Source organism: Apodemus sylvaticus, chromosome 4 (genome assembly GCF_947179515.1).
Source record: "Apodemus sylvaticus chromosome 4, mApoSyl1.1, whole genome shotgun sequence".
NCBI classification, from domain to species: domain Eukaryota; kingdom Metazoa; phylum Chordata; class Mammalia; order Rodentia; family Muridae; genus Apodemus; species Apodemus sylvaticus.
In genome coordinates, this window is record NC_067475.1 from 46,165,399 (window position 1) to 46,190,005 (window position 24,607).

At 44.2% G+C, this 24,607-nt stretch overlaps 1 protein-coding gene across 6 annotated transcripts in view; it reads right to left on the reverse strand.

The window, feature by feature from the left end:
* Frrs1 (ferric chelate reductase 1) overlaps positions 1 to 24,607 on the reverse strand; it is a 49,218-nt gene that overhangs the window by 2,072 nt on the left and 22,539 nt on the right. For 5 of the 6 annotated variants that reach the window (XM_052179348.1, XM_052179347.1, XM_052179349.1 and 2 more), the window contains 11 exons: positions 23,923 to 24,059; positions 23,208 to 23,302; positions 21,806 to 21,953; positions 18,776 to 18,958; positions 14,196 to 14,294; positions 10,536 to 10,683; positions 6,496 to 6,609; positions 5,148 to 5,263; positions 2,699 to 2,785; positions 1,361 to 1,458; positions 1,048 to 1,106 (listed from right to left, as the gene is read on the reverse strand). In XM_052179348.1, the coding sequence (XP_052035308.1) occupies positions 1,048 to 1,106; positions 1,361 to 1,458; positions 2,699 to 2,785; positions 5,148 to 5,263; positions 6,496 to 6,609; positions 10,536 to 10,683; positions 14,196 to 14,294; positions 18,776 to 18,958; positions 21,806 to 21,953; positions 23,208 to 23,302; positions 23,923 to 24,059 (1,284 nt within the window). Of the gene's footprint in view, positions 1 to 1,047; positions 1,107 to 1,360; positions 1,459 to 2,698; positions 2,786 to 3,027; positions 3,143 to 5,147; positions 5,264 to 6,495; positions 6,610 to 10,535; positions 10,684 to 14,195; positions 14,295 to 18,775; positions 18,959 to 21,805; positions 21,954 to 23,207; positions 23,303 to 23,922; positions 24,060 to 24,607 lie in introns of all 6 variants that reach the window. The other variant, XM_052179352.1, reaches the window with a different exon arrangement.

Here is a 24,607-nt window from a genome sequence, read left to right on the forward strand (position 1 = left end):
TATATATTTAATGTTTAATATATGATATATGTTAAACATTTATGAAAGAATAATTTTTAGGGCTAAGATTATTTGGTCTTTATTGTAAGACTTCAAAAGACAAGAGAGGACATTGTGATCTATCAGTTGCTAAGAAAGCACGCACAAACTACGGATGAAGCCCAGGGGCAGAGCACTAGCCAGCAGGCACAGACAGGCACTGGGTTCTATACCCAACATGGATCACAACAAAGGTACCTGACGGGCCTTTCCAGAAACGTGAGTCTGGCATAAAGAAAAGGAAGCAATGGGAAAAACAGCTGCTGACCTCGCCACTGGACCCTAGGTCATCCCACAAGCAACAGAAATGTCCAGGGGACAGGGCGCCTCCCCAGGGATCAAGTACAAGATGTCCCTGGCGCAGGCTTATGTCCCAGCTGGGTCACAAGCTCAAGGACTGTGTGAGCTACAGAGTAGACAAGGCTAGACTTCATAGACCGGTGAGACCCAGTCTCAGAAATAAACTATTACAAGCCCTGGGGATGTAGCTCTGCCGTAGCGTGCTTGTCCACCCACCGCCTCTGAGGCCCTGGGTGCAACCCCAGGACTGAAAAGAAGAACATGCGTCAGGCAATACCGCTGCCTCTGGAACCGCCTGCCCTACAGCCTGTCCCACAGGAACCAACAGTAGGGACCTGGCCTGGGGTTAGAGCGCTGGTACACAGCTCATTTTACCCGACTCACCCCAAGGGACCTGCACTTGCCCTGTGTGAGCGTTTGGTCCATAACAGAACCTAATTTGTTTGTGAAGGCAATTGTGAGAAAATGAGGAGGGGGAGGGGCTGGAGCAGTTAGAAAGTCATTTAAAAAAAAAAAACTTTAAGCTTAAATAATGACTTAGTTACTTGTAGAAATTACTTTTCTGGATTTCAATGTTTCAGGCTGATTTCTCCTCAAAGACCAATTACCCCAATTACTAATGCATCTAAAATCATTTAAGCCAAATTACAACTTGCCGTGTAAACAGCCAGCAATTATATATGAGTAAGTGGCGCTGCGGTGTCTTACCTGCTATTATTCTAGCCGCTGTCCCCACACTCCAGTGAGTCCAGTTAAACACTGGCCTCCTACAAAAATAAAGAATAAAAAATAAAGAGTCTTTAATGTGATGGAATAACATCTGATCCCCAAGAGAATAAGAGGCATTCGATTCCCCTATTGCCGGGGAATTGGATATCAGAGACCCATTTTAAAGTCCATGCATGTAAGTACGGTCAATCACTCCGTTCTACAAAATGCAAAGTGTTTCTACTTAGAAAAAGAATCAGTGCCTATCTAATGACCCACACTAAGGGTGCTTATCTGCATGAGCTGACCATACCTTGGGTCGTGTAAAGATGGTCTGAAGGTTGCCAGCAGGGGCTGAAGAACAGCTAAAGTCATCACTGCACAACCGAGGTACGGGTGATAGCCTGCACGCTAAACAAAGGGCGTCGTTAAAAGGTCACAGTCTGCCCTGTCAACGTAAACCAAAGTTAAAACCATGTACACTGCAGATAAAGGTACGGGATGTTAGTAAGAGCTGGAAAAACAGGAAGTCTGCTGTGAGATTATGTGTTCTAGAAACAGCACAGGAACTGTGCCACATAATATGGCTACCGAACGAAGACTTGAACACTACCAATAGGAATGCTAACACAGACAGGAAATGTCATGAAGTCCCATCCCTAGACAATGAACTACAGGCAAATATGACTGCAGAGACAGGGAAAAATCAGCCTCTCCAAGGGATGAGTCCCTAACTGGTTATCCAATATAAAGTCAAACATACACAAACAGTACTAAAGGACACAGCAAGAGATATTTATTTTTGTCTGTGGTATGTGGTGTATGGTTTTGTGTGTGTATGTGTGTGTGTGTGTCATTGTTTTTGTTGTTATATGTGTGTATGGTATGTGTGTGAGTGTTGATGTATATGTGTGTATGGTATGTGTGTGAGTGTTGTTGTATGTGTGTGTATGTGGTGTGTGTGGTGTGTGGTGTGAGGAAAAACACATAAAGAGTTGGAGGGAGGAGACAGGAAGAGCTGAAGGAAAGAAAGGGAAGGAAGGGGAGAAAGCGGAGCATAATTAATTTATTAATAATAGGATGTATAAGGCACTTAGCACGACTGGCCATAGAGATGCAATGTCTATTAGCTTAATGACAGCTGTAAGAGATTTAACTGAACATGTTTCTAAGCCGTCACACGTGAGCTGGAGATTGGCGCAGCAGTTAAGAGTGCTAACTCTTCTCCTAGAGGTCCCCAGTTCAATTCCCAGCACCCACATCAGGCAGCTCACAACCATATGCTTGCCCTGGTGCATGAAGTTACATAGATACACACACACACACACACACAGATATACACCACTAAAATAGTAACAACCTCTTAGACATCAAACTTATCAACATACTTTCAACATTCTATAAGGAAAGCATACTAAAGGAATGTGTAAAATATAACACAGCCTGAAAATACATTTCTGTACCAAGTAATCTGTATTCATAGCCTCCCTCATTCCCGATCCCCAATCAGGTGAAGTCGTCAGATAACTCAAAAGCAGGGAGAAAAGGAAGGATACGAACAGAAATGTCTCATTATCCACCTCTGAGGATACAACAGCAGCCTGCTTTGACATCAAAACAGATTTGCAGGGAAACAACCAGGCAGACTCACCCGACTCCAGCCTCCTCGGTACACAAAAGGCAAAACAAAAGCGATGCAGGTGAGCACAGAGGTGGCCACCATGAGCATCCGATGCACCTGCAAGAGGAGATGGCAAGTGAGGAGATGGCTCCAAGACAGCCACTGTCACCGTGGGGCCATCGTGGGACAATCACTGAAGGTCCACATTCAACTTACATCGCAGCAGTAAAGAGAAAATGTCACAGGCCGTTAAGCTAAAGAAAATGCTGAGCTGCCACCTCATCATACCACAGTTCTCACTAGGGCTTCGCCCACTCACAAAGGCGGGAAGGCACATCTCACACACAACACACGCTTACTCGCTGGGACCTTCTCTTCCTTCCAAAGGCGGGCATTTAGCTCTGTCACCATGCAGAGTTCTGTGCCGTGTGCAGAGGGACAGCAAGGAAACCAAAGACACTGTCTCCTGCAGGGCTTGTAGTATAATCAGAGAAAATAAATGAAAACTATATTAGAGCATATAATTCTTTGTGGAAAATCAAGAGAGTATTAAGAGTGAAATGGGCACTGTTGTGTATTGGACAACTGGTGTGAGTCAAAAATCATTCCAGGAGAAAGTTACCCTATATGGTATATAGTATAGAAGAGGGTGACTCCTTAAGTTTCTGGGAATGTGCGAATGTTACTATACCTATCATCCACTCATCAATGCTGTATGTTTAAGAACATAAGAAGGATGGACGAGATGGCTTCACAAGCCTGGTGACGTGAATTCCATTCCTAGTAGGGTCTGGATCTCCTCCCGGCAGCAGGATGGCTCCCTCACACACAAAGCCCACGTGCTTTGTAACCAGAGCATCAATTCCACAGAAGTGTCCTCCGAGCGCCCCAAGCTCACTACGGCACGTCCCCCCCCCCCCACACACACACACATCATGTTGGTGCGTGCACATTTACACTGACATACACACATACACACGCAAATAAACAAATCATTTTAAAAGTAAAGTTGTGGTGATAAAGGACGTGGTCTTCCAGCTGCAAAATCTGTGGAGCAGACGGGAAAAAGAGGGAGAAGGAACAAGTGAGGAGGAGGCGTGAGAGAGCTCACAGGCAGGGACAGACGGACACACAACACATAGCACAAAGGAGAATAAGGAGCCAGAGCGATGACTTCGTGCTTTCGAGTACTAGCTGCTCTTGCAGAGGACCCAGGTTCGATTCTCAGCACCCACGTGATGGCTCACAACTATCTAGAACCCCAGTTCTAAGGGATCCGACGCCCTCTTCTGGCCTCTTCAGACACACAGGTGATGCAGACTTACATGCACGCAAACCACCCACACAAAAAATAATAAAATTATTTGTATTTATCCTGATAAGCAAGAAGAGAAAAGCTACAAGTCCTCCATTTTCCCTAGATCCGGGCATCTGGACTCTCATGGCACATACTCCCTGATGGCCAGGACATGGACAAATGTCCACAATCTACAGCCCGGGAAGACAGGGCTGCTCCGCCTTCCTGTGGAAGGTTCTGGTTGAGCCTCGCTGTGTTCCACAGGACCCCGTCCTCCCATCCATAGGAGGCTCACTCTTCCCATCACAGGAAGAGTGGAAAAGAGCTCTTCCAGGTTCACAGACATGCGTGTGCACACACACACACACACACACACACACACACACCAGCTGATCTTGACTGTTAAATGCAAAGAGTCTAGTCCTCACGGGCTCACCATTCAGAGAATGGACATGAGTGAGCACCGCCGTGTCTTTCTTCGGTTTTCCAGTCCCCTCCCCCCTCGACTCAAACCGACTTAGTGCAGCGAGTGCATCTTTCCAGCTTCGCACACTACCAACCTTGGGGGAAGGATGGGTCATTTGGCCCCGACACGTTCCCTGATTCAGCCCACTCCTCGAAACCACACTTTGGTAAGTAATCCTGCGGCAGCTCTCTGTTGGTTAGGAGACTAAGAGGAGACTAAGGGGAGAGGGGTTTAAGACCTGCAATAGCTGTGACTGAGAAAAGAAAAAGACAATCACATGTGGGCCAGCGAGATGGCTTAGCAGCTAAATGGATTTGCTGTGAAGTATGGTGACCTGAGTTTAATCCTAGAACCCACTTGGTGGAAGAAAACTTACTCCCAAAAGTGGTCCTCTTCCACGGAAACACTATGAGCACATGCACAGTGTGGGCGCACACACACATGCACACATACATACATACATACATACACACAGAGAAACGCTATGTGCACACACAAGGTGTGTAGGCACACACACAGAGAGAAACAGAGAGGGGAAGAGAGAGGGGGTGCTATGTGTTCATGCAAGGCACGCAGGAACACATGCATTCACACACACACACACACACACACACACACACACAGCAAAATAAATAATGTAAAAACCAAAAGTCCCCAAAACCTCATGTTGCGATGGCCAAATAAGATGGAGGTTGCTTTCAGGCTTGGCCACCTACCTGAAACCAAATTGCTTCCCCAAGGAAGAAAGCTTTTGACCAAACAGATCTGAAGAACCGGGCAACCAGGACTCCTATGCTGACTGTGGTCATCCAGGCCACAAACATTAAGGCGCCTACAGGAGGGAGAGACGCAGTGATTCAGGTTACGTAGTGGAAAATTGCTGTATCCATGGTCAAAGCAGCGATCAGAAAATATAAACAGCCAGCGAAGGATGTGATAGAAATATGACCCTCCCCCATCTAAAAATCCACTGTAAATCATAGGTCTTACTACACTACCAACCAGCAAGGGCATAGCCCCTAGCAGGTACCAGGTACCCCAAGTGCTTCACCCAGTCTTTGCCACAGTCTTATGGGTCTTTATTCCTACTCCCATTTGGATGAGTGGGAAAACAAAGGCACAGAGGACTCAAATAACTCAACTCCAGCAACCAAGTTCTGAACCATCCTTCTAACGGTCTGTCTGCAGCTTTCTTCTCCGTAATCATACTCCGAACAGCAAAGGACACACGACATGTGACTTCCAAACCTAACTCCTGTCCAGTGGGAGGAACAGCAGGAGCAGAGTCCAGCTGAAGACAGGAAAGTGGCTTCCAAGGTGAGCTGTGACAGAAATCTTGGGAAGCCACCACGGGGAGATGGTTGGAGATTATCACAAGATGGTAAGACAGTCCCCAAGAGGTTAATGTTTTTAACAGTACAGTTCACACTGTTTCCCTACTGTTGAATCCTACCTTTTCAACAATAAGCCAGGGCATTTTGCACGTGGGGTCAACTTTCACTGGTAGACCCAAAGCATGTGAGAGCCTTTTGTCCAAGCAACCGCCCCCCCCCACTTGGTGACACTCCCCACCCAAATACCCATGACCTAGGAACTGCACTGACTACACCCTATGCCCACATTCTGACACGTCATCAGCCTCCAAAGACTGAAACCGCATTTGTCATCTGAACTACTGTTACAACTAAACAACCAAAACCACAGACCACTCTTTGGCATTTATGAACAAAATAACAAAAATGAAGAATTTATAATTGTCAAATTAATCCACTAACACACAACCCTAGCTGGTGCCAGGAGTAACTAGAGCTGTGCTTTAACGAGAGATGGATGAATTTAAGTTTTCCACCGTTGGTTTAATACCACTGAATTAAATTTCCTTTCCCCTTTTAATAAAAATAGGCAAACATTCAGACAGACGATCTACCTGAAAATGTTAATCTGTAACTGTGAGAGTCATGAAATTTTGCTAAGCAACGCCTGCCACCGCTCCTTATCCAGCCGACACTTGCTCATTGGTTAGCGTATTCAACAAAATATAACAACGATGCTCCGTTAGCTTACCGTGAGCCTTCAGAAGGGGTGAAGAGCGGGACCCTCCTACGTTCTTTGGAGGGCCTGTCACATCATATTTTTCATAGGTTATCAAAGGTTGCTGAGAGTGCCTAAAAATTCGGCCTGAGAGATAGACACAGAAAGAAAATGTCTCACAGTAATGAAAACAACCAAATAAGGAGAGTTGACATTCACATGTTAATGCAATGTAGCGATATTCATGAGAACATGTGGCCTTCCTGAAAATTAAATCAAGAATTTAGCCGACAGCAAGATGAACCACAACAAGGATCGGGAAGAGTTATAGTGCCAGGACATAGTGTGGGCCATGAGCAGGTTAAACAGTATCAAATCAATATCTGATGATGAAAAACTAAGTGTAATTCTCAGACAACGGCAACTGTATTTTAAAGCTACAAGCCTTTACCATGTCTGCATTCTAAAATCCTACGGTATGCTAGCGCATCCTGAGCCTGGGGAAAACATAGGCAGACAACTAAGAAAGGCACGTTGATGATACTGGATTTGGCAGATGGTCAGTCAGTTCAGGCTGGGTTTGAGTGACAAATCAGAACGTCGAATCTCAGTGACATAAAGAAAGGCCTGGAGAGTTGGCTCAGTGCTTAAGAGAGGATCTGGGAATCTGACACCCTCTTCTAAACCTCTTAGGATACGGGCACAGATACGGTGCACAGGCACACACACAGGCAAAGCCCATACATAAAACAATGTCTAACAGGCAGGTGGTGCTGGTGGTGCTGGTGGTGCTGGTGCTGGTGGTGGTGGTGCTGGTGGTGATGGTGGTGGTGGTGGTGGTGGTGCACACCTTTAATCCCAGCATTCGGCAGGCAGGTCTCTCAGTTCAAGGCCAGCCTGGTCTACACAAGGAGTTCTGGGAGATCCAGGGCTACAGTATCTTCGAAAGCCGTGATCACAAAAAAAGGAAAAAGAAGAAAGAAAATGAGAAAACCTTATTTTTTTTTCCTTTCTTTTTTTTTTCATTGTTATTGTCGTCGTTGTTGTTGTATTTGTTGTTTGGGAATTTTGTGAGATAGCATTCACTATGTAGCCCACTTGTAGACCAGGCTGGCCTTGAACTCATAGAAATCCACCGACCTCTGCCTCTTTAGTGCTGGGGTTAAAGACATCTGCCACCATGTCTGGCCTTACTTTTGTCTTTTATTATTTGTTGTACATAAAATTGAGTAGGGAAAATATAGGATTATTCCAAGTGTGTGCAAATATATATGTGTGGGGGTGTGCGTTCACTTTACTCTATAGGTAGAATAACTTTCAAACCCTGGCATCTGGATAACATTCCAAGCGCCACTGCATTGGAGAAACCCTATTCTCCCTGCCCAGCAGGTGTCAATCACAAATAGCTTCTTGGTTAGAAACAGGGCTGTGTGGTCACCTCCCCTCCTCCTTGCAGAGATTTTTGTCCGGCCTGAACCTGTGCAGGCCTTGTGCACACTATCACAGTCTCTGTGAGTTCATGTCTGCCTCAGCCCTGTTGTGTCTAAAGGACACTGTTTCCTTGGTGTCATCCACCTCCTCTGGATCTAACGAGGATTTTGAACTAAAAATACATGCACAGAAATATTTATAGCTACATTTCTATGGTTCTTAAAAATATAAACTAAATGCCCATCACTAGGATAGGATAGATTAGAGATGTAAACATACAATCATATTTTTAGAAAACTATGCAAGTACAAAAATAGTTAAACTTTATAATAGATGTATAAACTTTTGTTGTAAACAAATGATAGATATCAGGCAACGGACTATATCACAGTAACCAGCAGCATGGGGCTTGTGGGGTGTCTCAGCAGGTAAAGGTGCTTGCAGTGCAAACTCGATACACCGGAGGAGAGAACTGACTCAGCGAAGTTGTCCTCTGTCCTCGACAAGGGCACCACAGACTGTGTACAACTGCACACACACACAAATAACTGAATTAACTTTATGTCTACTATAGTCTAATATAATGTTTAAAAATTCATGAAGGATACAGGTTATACTATCTATATAACAAAATGAAAAAAAAAAGAAATAGGGAAAGTGACCAAGACAGATACAACACTATTTTTTTAAGCTGTTGGTTTAAATAGGAAACCAAAACTAAAAGCACAAGTCTTCTTGGAGATGGTAACGACGAAGATAATTCAAAACATCTGGATACAAGCAATCACCGTAAAAAAGTATGGACGTGATCATTTAATTTGAGGTTATGACAACAAAACGTAATTGTGCTGGTTAGTTCTTATCAACACAAACTGAAGTCACCTGTAAAGAAGAAACCTCAGCTGAGGAATTGCCACCCTATGACTGGCCTTTGGACATGTCTATGGGTCTTTTTCTTGATTAATGATTGATGTGGTAGGGCCCCGCCCACAGTGGGCAGAGCCCCGCCCACAGTGGGCAGAGCCACCGCTAGGCGGGTAGCCCTGGGATAAATAAGCAACTGAGCAAGGAGAGAAAGCAAGCTTTTAAGGTTTGCCCCTCCACAACCTTTGCTCCAGTTCCTGCCTCACACACCCACCGGGGCTCCACTTGATGAGGCACTGAAACTTGTTAAACCCAACCTCTCACCCTAGTCCCCACCCCCCAGGGTGCTTTTGCCCAGAGCAACAGAGAAGCAAACTTAATCAGTAATCTAGAAATCAGGAAGGAATTGTCGTTAGAATCAATTAAGTGCTCCGACGTTTTGACCACAGATAAAAGAAGTGTCACAATGAATGTTAAAAATAAACAAGGTGGGGCTGGAAAGACGGCTCAGAGGTTAAGAGCATCGTCTACTCTACCAGAGGTCCTGAGTTCAATTCCCAGCAACCACGTGGTGGCTCACAACCATCTGAAATGGCATCTGATAACCTCTTCAGTAACAGAGTAGTCATATAAATAAATGAATCTTTAAAAAAAAAAAGAAAAATAGCTGAGACTGAGCAACTGCTGAAGCAAACAGGGAAACCAGAAAGAGACATCACCACAGAAGACACAGGAAGAGAGGGGTCCAAACATGCAGCCGTTGACTCCTGAGTGTTTTCAAAAAGCAAGTCCAGAATAACCATGGGATTTGTGACTACAATGGCCTTTTCAGTAAGCTCTTTGAGTGGAGTTATGAGACCTAAGCCAAATTCAGATGTCAAATAAATCATGAAATTAGAAAGTATATGTTGCAAAGTGGCAATTCTTTAAAGTCAGGTGTGTGTGTATATGTGTATGTGTGTGTGTAAAAAAAAGAAAAAAGGAGAAAAAAAGAAAAATAAATAAATAAGGTGCTAATGTCGAAGATACTGTTTAAGAAAACGAAAATGAGGCTGCAGATGGTGGTGCGTGCCTATAATCCTAGCCCTTGGTAGGCAGAGATGGGGGGAATCTCTATTAGTTCAGGGCCAACCTGGACTAGAGTTTCAGGACAGTCAGGGCTATATAGTCTCTGTCTCAAAACATAACAAAAGAAAAAGCTTGGACTACTCATTCAATTCCTATAGTATCCTGGGATCACAAGGTTTCCATTTTACTTAAGATTCAAGATGGGAAATGGCACAGCGGGGAGCAACCAGACACAACCCACAACCTGCTTCTAGCTCAAATCTGCTGCCAGGGCTGGTACTCCGCCTCCCCACCCCACCCCACCCCCACCCCCGCCCCCGCCTCCTGCAGAAGCCCCTGTCTAAGGAGCCCAGATCCAGATTGGATGGATGGTCCCCCTCGAGCTGGGTATTTCTTGCAACAATCCAAAGGCACTGTTCCTAGGAACTCAGCAAAGCCCAAAGACATGTACTTCTTACAAGGCACTTATGGTTCTGGTCCAAATTCATTGTCCAAAGCAGGGGCCGTTGAAATGACCAGCAATGCTTTGTGACTGGCTGACGTTCTGGGTAGTGTTTCCGAGAAACAAAGGCAGAAAGGTAACATGAAATCAAAGAGAACCCCTTCCATGCCTTAAAATGAGAAGCTGTCCTGGCATCTGCAAAGGCGAAGGGAAAGGAAGGGGGCAGGGCACAACAACGAGCAAAGGTAGATTTAACCCAAGCGCTCACCGTCCTGCGCTGCGCCTTCCGCAAAGAATATGTAGTAACTTTCATTCAGCGCGAATCTGTTCTTAACCTCAGGAAGGGAGATGTTTCTTCTGAAGGAACACTGTATGACGCCATCTGCCAGCCTCCAGGCCATATCCTCGAGGGTTCCCTACAAACAAACATACAAAGGGGCTTCGCAACACTTTCCAAAGATTTGCTAAAATCAGGCATGCTCAAAGCCCTGACCGGTTTCATTTCCTTTCTCTAAGGTTGGAGGAGCATGTTTAAATTACAGGGCTCTTCCGTGGTTTTCTCCTTCAAAGAATACCAAGATATTATTATTATTATTATTATTATTATTATCATTATTACCCAGTGTTCTGCAGCACTCCTTCCAAGTATTCAGTAAAGCGTGACTCTTAAACTTGAATAGCTAACCAAATATCTTCATTATATAAAACTCCCAATTACATAATGCCAATTTACAATGATAAAGTCTTATCCCAATTTTCTAACTTCTCCAAAACACCAGAAATACATCTGAAGCCATCTGGATATCCACACCTCCTTCTCCACTCATCTCCACTGAGCCCTTTCTCCGCCCCTCACTTCTCTTAGCTCCTCCTCCTCTCTCCCCTCCAATCACTGGCCTCTCACTGCCTCAATGTGAATGGAAAGGAAATATCATGCAACTACTACTACTACTACTACTATTATTAATTAACATTCAAGTTTGTCTTTGTCTTTATGCCACTTGGCAGGCATTATTTTTGCACTCTGAGCCAGAACTTCACAGTTCCTCTTGCCCAGGTTAGAAAATCTAGCTGGCATGCCAACCCCAACTGACCACCAGCCGTGCATCTAGGGAGGAAATCCCAGGAAAGCTAGGCATCATGAAGGGAAGCCACTGATCTGTCAAACTTCATACTCTGTGACACTGAGGAAGACCCATGGCTCCTTCATAGCACATTTGCTTGCCAATTATGCTATGAAAAAAAAAAAATGCTTCACACTGGCACAGAAGCTACCAAGGGGCACACAAGGTTTGCATGTGTTCCTCCCTCCTATTAGCCAAGAAATACTTCTGCAACTAACAGCAGTTTGGCTATTTATCTGCTTGATTGACTATTTCTGAAATAGGATGTAATCTAGGTTAGCCTTGAACTCACTACATAACTAAGGGAGATCTTTTATTTTCAGGATTTAGGGCTTACTTATTTTATGTGTATGAGTGTTTTGTCTGCATGTATGTATATGTATGTCTGGAGTCCACAGAAGTCAGAAGAGAACATTAGATCCCCTGGAACTAATGTTACAGAAGGTTGTGAACCACCATGTGGGTGCTGGGAACAGGACTTGGGCCCTCTGCAGGAGCAGAGTGCTTTCCAGCCCTGTACAGAGCCGTATTGGGGTGTCAGACCACATGGTAGGAACTTGACATTGGCCAAGGACAATAGGGAAGTACGTTACAGCGGGAATTTTTATCCTAGGGTGGAGTGCTCAGAGTGTACTTGACATCGGTCAAGGTGAACTACTCCCAGCCTCAGTAGAGCATGGATTCCTATGCTAGTCAGGATCCTGCTCCACCTAGGGTGGAGTGGTCAGAGTGAAGGTGAAGTTCATTGTTCCTCCAGGTCTACAAATTCCTGAATTAAGCGGGTGACCCACCCAGCTGCCTGAGCAGTGGAACGAAGAACTGCCAGATGACTTCCCCGGAACTCAGCCCAGAGTCTGGGGGGAGGGGCTCAACCAAACTGTTAAATGGTCTGACCTCGATTAAAGTTGGGGCCTCGATCGGTAAACTATCTTCCTGGCCTTGTTCTTTTCACCCCTTCCCCATCCATCCCTCAGCTTCTGTTCCAGCAACCCAGTTCATAGTAGCTGCAGGCAGCTACAGAATACAACACAGCCCCAAACTTGAACTCTTGATCCTCGTGTTCCACAGGCTGAGTGCTGGCTTTATAGCCACATGCCACCACACCCAGATTATGCCTGAACCCAGGGCACCCTGCCCAAAGTTTCTTCTTAAAAACCTAACCTATGCTTCAATCCTACTTGAGAGAAGAAAATTATCATGGGAGGCAGAGGGAGAGAGGGATCTGGGTGGGAGAGGGGAGGGGGAAGGGAAAAGGAGACCATGATCAGGCATTTGTGGGGTGGGGGAGACAGAAGAGAAGTCCTGAGGCCCAGCAGAATGAATGGAAATACACAACCTCAGGAGGCAGGAGGAGGGGGAATCCTCTAGAATGTACCAAAGACCTTGGAGATAAGAGACTCTCAGGACTCAAAGGGAGGGACCTTAGATGGAATGTCCAACAGTAGGGAGAGGGAACTTGTAGAGCCCACCTCTAGCAGAAAGACAACATCAAGTAGAGGGATGGGGTTGCCATCCCACAGTCAAAAACTCTGATCCAGAGTTGTTCCTGTCTGAAAAAACTGCAGGGATGGAAATGGAGAAGAGACTGAGGGAAAGGAGGTCCAGGGACAGGCCCAACTTGGGATCCATCTCAAGGGGAGGCTCCAAGGCCTGACACTATTACTGATGCTATGGTGTGCTTACAGACAGGAGCCTAGCATGGCTGTCCCCCAAGAGGCCCAACAAGCAGCTGACTGAGACAGAAGTAGATACTTACACCCAACCAATGATCAGAGATCCCTGTGGTTGAATTGAGGAAAGGCTGGAAGAAGCTGAGGAAGAGGGCAACCCCATAGGAAGACCAGCAGTCTCAACTAACCTGGACCCCTGAGATATTTCAGTTACACCAACCAGGCAGCATACACCAGTTGATATGAGGCCCCTGACACATATACAGCAGAGGACTGCCTGGTCTGGCCTCAGTGAGGGAAGAAGCACCTAACCCTTGAGAGACTTGAGGCCCCAGTCTCAAGGGAGGGCAACATCCTCTTGGAGAAGTGAGGGGGAGGGGGGCTGGGGGCAAGGAATGGAATGAGAAACTGTGGGAGTACAAACCAAGAGGTGGACAGTGACTGGACTGTAAAAATAAAAAAAATCCTATGCACTTTTGGAAAGGGGCAAATGCTCTGATCATGTCAATAAGCCATAAAATACTTTTTCAGAAGATGTAACAAAAGGGATTTAAGAAGCTGGAGAGATGGCTCAGTGGATAAGAGCACTGACTGCTCTTCCAGAGGTCCTGAGTTCAATTCCCAGCAACCACATGGTGGCTCACAACCATCTGTAATGGGATCCAATGCCCTCTTCTGGTATGTCTGAAGACAGCTACAGTGTACTCATATACATAAAATAAATCTTAAAAACAGGCATGGTGGCGCATGCCTTTAATCCCAGCACTTGGGAGGCAGAGGCAGGCAGATTTCTGAGTTTGAGGCCAGCCTGGTCTACAGAGTGAATTCCAGGACAGCCAGGGCTACACAGAGAAACCCTGTCTCGAAAAATCCAAAAATAAACCAAACAAGCAAACAAACAAAACAAAAGGGATTTAAGTGATGTAAGCAAGAATGAATTTTTTCCTAGCAGAGATCTCTGTCTTCTGTTTTCTAAGTCCAGAATGTCTTGGCAATCATTCAGAAGACTGCTGCTTCCAGGCGCTTGCCTGGGCTGGCCTAACTACAGGGCTGCAGGCTCACAGACACAAGCATGTCAGTGGCAGCCGCAAAGCAGGCTGCCACCAAATAGGTTCCCAGGATGTTTCCACTTACCCTGGAGTCCATCACAGGATAGCTTCTCCCTGTCAAGTAGGAAGGCTGAATATTCACTGTCTGGTCCTCGTGGATACACAAGTAAGCGTCATCATCACCCTGAAAAACAGATGCATTATTTTAAGGAGCCCCTAACCACGTAGCACTTGATACTTTTAAAACATAATAGACTCACCAGTAACTGATCTATGAAGCCTAAAGAACCATTTGCTTATTTGTTAGCTAAAAAAAAAAATAAAGTCTTAGCTAGTTGTGGTGGTACAGACCTTTAATCCCAGCACCCAGGAGACAGAGGCGAGCAGAACTTGAGGCCTCTGAGACCTTAAGAGAGGCCTGCTGACACAGTTACATAGGAAGACCCTATCCCCAAAACAAATAAACAGCAGGGAGTGAGGGCACAGGCCCTCAATCCGTGCACTAGGGAACAGATCTCTGAGATCTATGCGAGTCTACTCTATATATCGGTTCTAGGCCAGTCAGGGCTAAGTATGAAACCCTGTCTCAAAAGGTAATTAATTGCCAGGCGGTGGTGGCGCACGCCTTTAATCCCAGCACTTGGGAAGCAGAGGCAGGCAGATTTCTGAGTTCGAGGCCAGCCTGGTCTACAGAGTGAGTTCCAGGATAGCCAGGGCTACACAGAGAAACTGTCTCGAAGGAAAATAAAAGGTAATTAATTAAGAATAAAAGGGTACTAAAACTTCTGTCTAAAACAATAGATCAAAATGGACACACTGGAGGTGCTGTACAGCTCAGCTGTAGAGCCCTTGCCTAGCATGGCTTGCCTGGCATGTGAGAACTTGCTTTCGCGTTGCCACACCCACTCTGGATGGCGACATTAGCACATCCATGCATATGAAGTCGGACATTTGCATCCGCGTCTATTCCTTCCTTTTCAGAGAGGAAAATACATTTTGTTACTTAACTACGAGCACCATATGAGAGACTAACTCATAAATACTCTGCCGTTTTTATCTCAGCTGTGACACATCGAATCTGGAGAATACGTACAATATGCAGCAGCAATATTTGATAGCTTAGCAAAATATACTTAGTACAATACTGTATGCTCACACTCAGTGTGATATGTGTAGGGCATGTGTATTTTGGTTATTACTCTTTCGATTCTCTGTGAAGACAGCTGTAACTTCAAAGTACATTGAAGCAATGGCACAAATGAATGATCTGAAATGATCTGATATTGATCTGAAATCACTGTCCATAGCCCATTAAGCCAACCAGGCCCTTTAGTTACTAATTTCTTTTGTATTCTTTATTAATTATTCTTACATATGTGCATGTACATTTACGTACATTTTGTGTGTGAGTGTGTGTGTACATAAAGCCTACTCAGTATGTTACTTGCATGTAGTATGTTCTCAGGGATGACCGTTTGATATTGGATAACAACTGGTTTGCTCTACTCTCCAGGGCGGAGCCCCAGTGAGCTTTGCCCCTCCCATGTCAGCATGTTCAGGTGCCATCCTAGTTCAGGTTAGGTTTGGGCAGCTATGCTGAGGAGACTTAGGGAGTGCAGCTTCTGATTTTTGTTTTAATGGCGTGCTAATGAGTTGACTAATGACTGCCAGGCCGATACCCAGAGGATTAAAGGGTTAGGACCCTAACCTCACCCCTAATAGACTCAGAGTGAAGAAACTGCTGAAGTTAGTTAGGTTGATCATCAATAGTCAAAGATGCAATCGATGGTGCCTGTGTGATGAGGTACCTACAAAACCCCAAAAGGTCAGGGGTTGGAGAACATCCAGATAGCTGAACCCGAGGCTCCTAAAAGGGGTTAGAGAGATGTCTCAGCTGTTAAGAGCTGACTGCTCTTCTGTCTGAACTGGGTTTGAAAGACGGTGTCCCCAGGAGAACACAGACACTCCTGCCCCCTCTCTCGCCTTTCCGTGTGCACCTCTCTTTGGGTAGCCTTTAGAATATCATAATAATAAACAGAAGAGCATATTTCCCTGAATTTGTTGAAGAGCCCAGGCCCAGGAGGAGGTGTTGGAAACCCTGGTTTGTTATCCCTAGAGTATAAAACACAGGTAAAACAAGATGGGGCTGTGGTTAGCGTCTGAAGTCTGAGGCTGGGCAGTCCTGGGGACTGAGCCCTCAACCCAAGGGATCTGATACTCTCTCCAAGTTGAAGGTCTGCTGCAAAACCAATTGTTTGATTGATGTGAGAGCAGATATCCACACACTTTGGAGGATCACAGAAGTAACCTGAGTTGAGTGTATAGTTGGAGAAACTGACTCTGGTTTTTACTTAAGAGAAAAAGGAGGAGAAAAACTAGTAATGTGTTTCCCTGGTAGACTTTATGTCATATAATAAAAATCACAGATGGGGAATACCAAAAGGAAAAAATAAGCAAGCCACTGTTACCAGATTCAGAAAATTATACCCTTCATCCATTTTAGTGACGAAAAAAATTGCTGTCAATTTACAAGGCAGAATTTAGGTTATCTGATTAGGATTTTAAATATCTAACATCTTCAGAATCTAAATTTATATTATATAGTCACAAATATCAGGACCCTGAATGTGGTGTCCACACCCTTAATCCCAGCTCTCAAGAGGCAGAGGCAGGTGGATGTATGCGGATTGAAAGCCAGCCTGGTTTATAGATCCAGGTTAACCAGGGCTACAGAGTGAGACTTTGTCTCAAAAAAAAAAAAAGGTTTAAAAAAATACACTAAAGTTTTAAAAATAACAACCTTAAATAGAAATAACAACTTAAGAAATATATTCTGAAGATGATCCACTTCCATCTATTTAGGCAACCAGGTGTACAGCTGATTTTAATCATTAAGCCGGCTCTCTCTGTAAACCAACTAACTGCACCTGCATAATTAAATCTTTTTATAAACACTTTTTGATGAGCACTCTAAGAGAAATCGCTAAGATGTCTAAGTGAGATTAAACCTATCTCAAATTAGAGGTAAGTGCTTTTTTGCCATCCTGCCTACAATGTACAAGATCTAACATACCTGTGGGGCATCCACCATCACAGTCAACACAACAAAAATCTTTCCCTTTCCTCTGACTGTGGCCAGTAGGAGGAAATGTGCTATTATATTATAGCATGAATTTGAGCTACATTTAGAGAAATAAGTTGTTTTTATATTTGGAAGGCAAATAGGACATAATATGTCCTATATAGTAACACATGACTGACAAATGATGGCCGAGCCACAGAGATGCACCTTAAGGAGATTACGTGTTTATCCAACCAGGCCTTTTAATCCTATCTGCGCTCATCTCCAGACTTTGTTTCATAGCCAATCCCATCCCATGCGCACAACAAGCACTACCACCGCCTTCTTGTTATTGCTTTAGAGTAGCAATTGGCTCCTACCTCAACCTCATTATTCTTCTCAGGCACCAAACTTAATTCATTTTGCTAGTGCTGAGAACACCCGAAAGACTGAGCCGCAGCTCTGGTGGTGATTTCAGGGAGAAAGCAGGGGAAATATTTTGTACGATTACAGCATTACATTCCATAAAAATGTAGAAAGCTTCCCATAAAAGTAACTCTGAAGAGAAAAGGCTGAAGTGTCTTACTTTTTAGACGTTTATGAGGAATTGTTGTTCTGTTTTGACTTGTTTGGTTGGTTTGGTCTTTGGGTTTTGGTTTGGTTTGTTTTTGAGACCTGCTGATGGCCTCAAATTTGCTATAACCTTGAAATTCCTATTCTCTTACTGTAATCTCCTGAATCCTGGGATTAAAGGCCTGTGCCACCATCTTACATGGAGTGTGTTTGGAATAAATCTTGGTTGCTCTTTCATAGCCATATCAGAGTTCTGTTTTGTCTTATTTCGTTTTGTTGTTTTGAGCTATGTTTCCCTTTTTTTAAAAAAAAAAGGAGGTGTCAAGTTTAAACCCTAACATGAAGAAAAGTCTCCAAAGACTGTGTCTTTCATATAAGGAAGTTACATTGAGGGCCATCCGCTCTGCCCACTGCCAGTCCTTCCTGAAGAGGATTTACATTTGCACAAGGGTCCCACTGGATACTGCTGCAGCGCTCTGCTTTTCCCCAGCAGCAACAAGGCTGCTACCAACAGAGTCCCTAAACCCATCCAGCACCCCCTGACCAGGAAGAGCAAGAATCAGGAGACACTTGAGGCCTTCTGCACATCAGACAAAGGAGCAGTCAGAACACATCGCCCAGACATCCACTGCACTTGACGAGCAGGAAACGGAAGTCAGGGGCACCGACAGCAGGGGCACAGCCCCGACTGGTCTGAAGGGCATTACAAACATGACATTTTATGCAGTCATTTCTTTTACCTGTGAATTCTGCTGTTTCAAAAAGAGACAGGGACATAAGGTGGCAAAACTCCTACACATAAAGTGATCTTCGCAGCTGACCTTAGGGCAGCCTGTTCTTAGAAATAACTGCCCAATTATCGATATCATGAAACAGCCATTAAAATAGATCTGTTCTTCGAGTTTCCGCTTCCCATTCTACCCTTAGGTCTGATCCCTGAACTCTGGAAGGCACAGCTAATCTACTGCTGATGACAGCTCACTATGGTGGCTCTCCTGTTGTCATCTCAGACATAAGCAATCGATACAAACCATCCATTGGTCATGAGAAAGTGCAAACGACACGTAGCCGTCACTGGGTCCGCTCATTTCAACCATCACCGACTGGTTATCTCTGACAAAGGACAAGAAGATGCATGAAGACTCATTCTCTGGATCACAGTTCAAAGGATTCCTGACACAGAACTTCTTGTTCCCACACTCGGAGGCACTGAACTAGAAAAATAAAAGGGATGGAGATCTTAATTATGAAACAAGCAGTTTACTGCCAAGGACTGGACAGCTGAGACAAGCTATTCACAAGCATTCAAAACAGGGAACAGAAGACGCATCACAAAGTAGAAGCGATAGGAGCACTCTTCGACTGTGGACTTTTATACCTAATTATTGTTGATTATAATTCAGAAAACTATACTAGTAGGCCTGTGGTGACACAAGAGTGCTTATGTTCATTAAATATACAAAACACTTCATACCATCTAAGACCAGGAGCAAGGTTCCCCATAAATTGAGAAACTTCTTAGAATTTAAGTCCACACTGGCAATATTGCCCAACTGGATACCCTCTAATTTTCAAGAGATGCTATTTTAAAAAGCAGGCAAGCCAAATATGGGCAAGTCTCTATATGTAGATTCTAGGAAACAACTTTTAAAGGTCACATTCAGATTCAGAATTAAATGATACAGGAAAAGATGGGACACTTGTATATATCACCATTCCAAACAGCAGAAAGAATAACTCTTGTGTCGGGAGGCACAGCCAGTGTTCTTCACTGACTGAAACCAGAGCCTCCAAGATGACATGTAAGGAGCCCCATGAGCCCAACCCACCCTGTGGGGGTGGGGGGGAGAAGCTCTACAATTCGGCAGAGAAAACAAGCAGCTTGTCAGGGTGATGTGTGATAAGAAGAGAAGACGGCTGAGTCCATAACCAGACTTAATGAGGACATCACCAACCACAGTAGGCTGAAAACAGAAGTCAAGAAGACCTTGGATATGTGACTTTGGTCTCTGAGCTCCACCTCGGTCTATTCCAGCTGTCAAAGAGCCTGATTGCTGAGGGTTTCTTTACCTTTGGCAATCCAAAAGAAACTCTGAAGTCTCTTCTAACCCAAAAAAATACCACAACTCTGGATGAAGCTCCCTATAATTGGCACGGAGACATGGTGGTAAAAGTTCCAAGAACAGGTCTCTTTCATTGAAAGGACAATATTTTCTGTGAGGAAGCTGGTGTACAGTTTCTTCACTTAAAGCAGCTTTTAAATGAATATTAAGTGAAGTGAGAACTAATGCAGATAATAAGCTCTTAAATAAATGTACAGTCAAATAAAAGTGCCACATGCATCATAATGCGATGAAATACAACCATGGTGGTGTTTAAAACTGCAGAAGAAAAGGAATACAATTGTGCAAGACTACGATTGTGTAGGATAAATGGTTTATTTAGTCATATTTAGTTTAATTTGTATGTATGTGTCCGTGAGTGTATGCTGAAGCCCAAGGAAGCCAGAAGAAGGCGTCAAGTCTCTGCAGCTGGAGTTATCTGCAGTTCTGAGCCACCTGATATAGGACCTGGAACTAAAGTCAGGTCCTCTTGAAGAGTGATTGCCAAGCCACCTCTCCAGCCCCTTGTTTAGTAGAAGAGAAAATATATACAGACAAGCAAAGAGAGAGGGGCCCGGAGGAATGGTTCTCAAGTTGTGGGTCACAAGCCCTTTAGAAGGTTGAATAACAATTTCACAAGGATCACCTAAGACCATTAGAAAACACAGACATTTATGTTCCGATTCATAACAGTAGCAAAATTACAGTTAGGAAGTAGCAATGGAACGAATTTTAGTTTGGGGAATCACCATAACCTGAGGGACTGTTTTAAAGGATCAAACTTCCTACTTTGTTTGTTGTTTGTTTGCTAAAGGAAATGGAGTTGGAATACTTTTACAATATAGTCCAGACTGGCCTAGAACTTACCATGGAAACTGACCTGACCTCAAATTTTTAAGGATCCTCACGCCTCTGCTTCCTAACTGCAGGGATTACGGGCGGGTGCTGACGTGCCTGAGTTCCCCAACACTCCAATCTTTTTTTTCTAATTTTTATACATAAATGTATTTTACGTATACAGGTGCTCTATTTGCCCATATGCCTGCGTGACAGAAGAGGGCATCAGACAGAAGAGGGCATCAGACCCATTATAGATGCTTGTGAGCCATCATGTGGTTGCTGGGAATTGAACTCTAGAGATCCAGAAGAGTAGCCAATGCTTTTAACTGCTGAGCCATCTCTCCAGCCCAATACTCTAATCTTAATAAAATAAAATCTATATTATACTACTGCTTCAAGACTCTCCTCTAGGCAAAGGTGGCTCATGCCTTTAATCCCAGCACTCAAAGGCAGAGGGCGGGTAGATCTCTGTGTGTTTGAGACCAGCCTGATCGACAAAGTGAGTTCCAAAACAGCCAGAACTGTTGCAGAGAAACTTCCTCTCTATATTTAATGTTCAGGAAAAAAAGCGGAGAGGGGTGGGGGCATGGTGGGGGGGGGGGGAGAGAGAGGAAGGGAGGGGAAGCTTTCTCTACTTCATTGTCAAGGGACCATACACTCCCTGATAGCATAACTACATGTAAATGTTGCAACTATACTCTAAATATAGAATCGTTTTGATGTCCCCTTTTCTTTTTTTTTTCTTTTTTTGATTTGTTTTTTTTTGTTTGTTTGTTTGTTTTGTTTTGTTTTGTTTTTGAGACAGGGTTTCTCTGTGTAGTCCTGGCTGTCCTGAAACTTACTCTGTAGACCAGGCTGGCCTCAAACTCAGAAATCCACCTGCCTCTGCCTCCCAGAGTGCTGGGACTACAAGCGTGCGCCACCATTGCTGGGCTATGGCCCCTTTTCAAACCTATAAATCATAATGTTGCAACGAAGACTTCCTTCAGATTCCTACAGAGAACCCAAAAACTCTGTCCCATGGCCCCACTACAGCTAAAGCAGACCACAGAGCCAGTTGCCAGGAAAGCTACTCAAGGCCTTATTTGGTGAAGATACAAAAAAAAAAAAGTCACTTACTGGTTTGGTTAAGTGCGAGACAGAAGGTGTTGTGGTCACAGGTTGTGTTGTAGCTTTAGGCGTTGTAAAGGGAGGAGCGTTTGGTTGGGAAATTACAGGACTCGGAATCTTCACCCAGTAGGTTTTATATTTCTCAACAACTGTAGCTCTGAAAGAGAGTACCGATGGGATTAGGTAAAACCCCACAGTGGTCCATCACAAGCCAAACAAAACTTTGAGTGGGAAATGTATATGGAGAGGTGGATGAAGAACACTCAGGCCTGGGGCAAGTCCCTAATGGCTGTCGTCGCCCACAACTACGTGAACTTTATGACCCTCTCCCCATGCTCCCTTCTGTTTATTGAATGTTCATTTTATTAACAGCAGTCATGAATGCTGGATGATTGCACAACTAAACTATCTGGGTTTCTGCTCCCTAAAGTAAGAGCACACTTGGGGTCAATTCACAGTGGACGACTTGTCACACCCCTCCAAAGGAGGAGTTTAAGATGCAGCCACCACCAAACAAATCCTCATAGCGGCCACCTGAGCAACTGCTCACTGACAGTCACCTTAGTGCCTTGTGCTAAGCAGAGATCTCTGGAGTGCCGGGGGCCTGTGGACGAGGTTAAGCAGAAAACAGAAGCACGTCCAGAGAAGCTTCTCTCCTGTAAGATACTCGTACTTCTGGAATACCACTCAGGAATCAGCACATGGCTTTAAGAGACTCCGTTCTGCCTTATGCAGATGAACAGGAAAAGGGCAGAGATTGTAATTCTGGGTTCACAATGCCAAGAGGCACACAGCGGTTTACTTTCTGATAAGCTATCTGCAAACTGTAGCGCTGCCAAAGAAGTCACTCTACTTTCAGCCCTGTCTTACTCATACTAAGACGGGAAGGATTACTCTGCACACCACATACTCAAGTACTAATTGTTGGCTCTTATGAGTCGTAAAATAGTGTAAAACTTCACTCAGTCAACAATGTCTAGAAAATGCCCCTAAGTATAAAGTTCTGCCAGGCTTGGCAGTGCACACCTGTAATCAAAGCACTTGGAAATGTAAACCAGGAGGAAGCCTTAAAAAAAAAAAAGTACAGCATGAACTCCTGGGCTATGTGCTAAAAGTTTGCTGTTGAATGAAAAGGGGAATCGGAGGCAAGCCAGGTCCATTTGGGAGTCAGAAGCAGAAGGATTGCTACAAGTTCAAAGCCAGCTTCATCTACATAGGGAGTTCCTGGCCAACCAATGCCGCATAATAAGATGCTATCTCAAATAACAACAAAGAAGACAGCTCTTCAGTGAGTAAGTCATTACTACGAAAGCCCTCCTACGCTGGTGAATACTCAGTGGTCAAGTGGCAGACTTCCTACGGCTTCAATCTCAACGGCAGTGGTTACACAGATATGAGCTCTTGTACTCACAGAAATCGTATGTGATCTGGGGCACTGCTTGGCGCATTCCAGTAGACTTTAATTTCTGTCTTCTTGGATGAACTTGTATGACTCACAGCTAGTCCCTGAAATAAAAAAAGAATAACCATCCCCTCACTCAACAACTCAGCATGGTCAGACCACACGTAAGGATGGAAGGAGAGAACTGACTCCCCAAAGTTATCTTCTGACCTCCACAATATGTGATAGCATGCCTCCTGCTCCTGATCCTCCTCCTGATCCTCCTCCCCCTTCTCCTCTACATACATATATACATACATACACACAAACTAGCACACAGCACACTAAAAATTGTCTTAAATTGTTCATTTGTTTGTTTTTTTTTTTTTGAGACAGGTTCCCTGTGTGTCCCTGGCTGGTCTGGGACTAGCTCTGTAGACTAGGCTGGCCTCAAACTCAGAAATCTACCTGTCTCTGCCTTCCAAGTGCTGGGATTAAAAGTGCACCCTAACATGTCTCAAGTAATTGTCTTAAATTTTAAACAATATTTGCCAACATAATGTAAACATCACCAAGCGCAAACCCTTCAAGCTATTAGCCTACCTTTCTAGACGCTCCTATGTGAACCCAGCAGTAAGGTTTGTTGACTAATCTGTTCAAATGCCTGCTGCTCATGTTAGCACCACTCTAGAGTAAAAGCAACCCAGAAAAACCAACAGAAATCAACTTCAAACTACACACAAACCTGTACATCTTCACAGGTCAGAAGCTGTGACTCTTCACTGTCAATCAGAGTGAAGGAGCCAATAGGAGGGCCACTCACATCCTCAGCATCACGAGCTTCTAAAAGGAAGCCTCTAAATGGTGGTCCTGATAAAGTAACTGAGCAACAGATAAAAAAGAGAGGTTACCATAAAAGATTTAGAAATAGTCCATGAAAGCATTTAGAAAAAGCTCAGTCAGATAGAAACTATCTCTACAAAACCACATAGATGGAGCTAGAGAGGTCGTTAAGAGCACTGACTGCTCTTCCAGAGGTCCTGAGTTCAATTCCCAGCAACCACTTGGTTATTATAACCACTTGGTTATAATGCTCTATAATGAGATCTGGTACCTTCTTCTGGTATGCAGGCATACATGCAGGCAGAACACTATATAATAAATAAATAAATAAATAAATAAATAAATAAATAAATAAATAAATAAATAAATAAACAAACCATATAGGTTTTTCTACTGAAGAATATCTAAATTACACTCCATGGAGCATTAATGCCATGTTTGGAGGAGGGTTGTTTTATTTGTTTGCCTATGGTTGGCTGGTTATTTATTCTGCAGAACTAGGAAGTTAGTCAACGACTCCACCATGGAACTACATCTTCAACCCTCTTGTACTTTGTATTTTGAAGCAGTAAGTTTCAGTAAGTTAC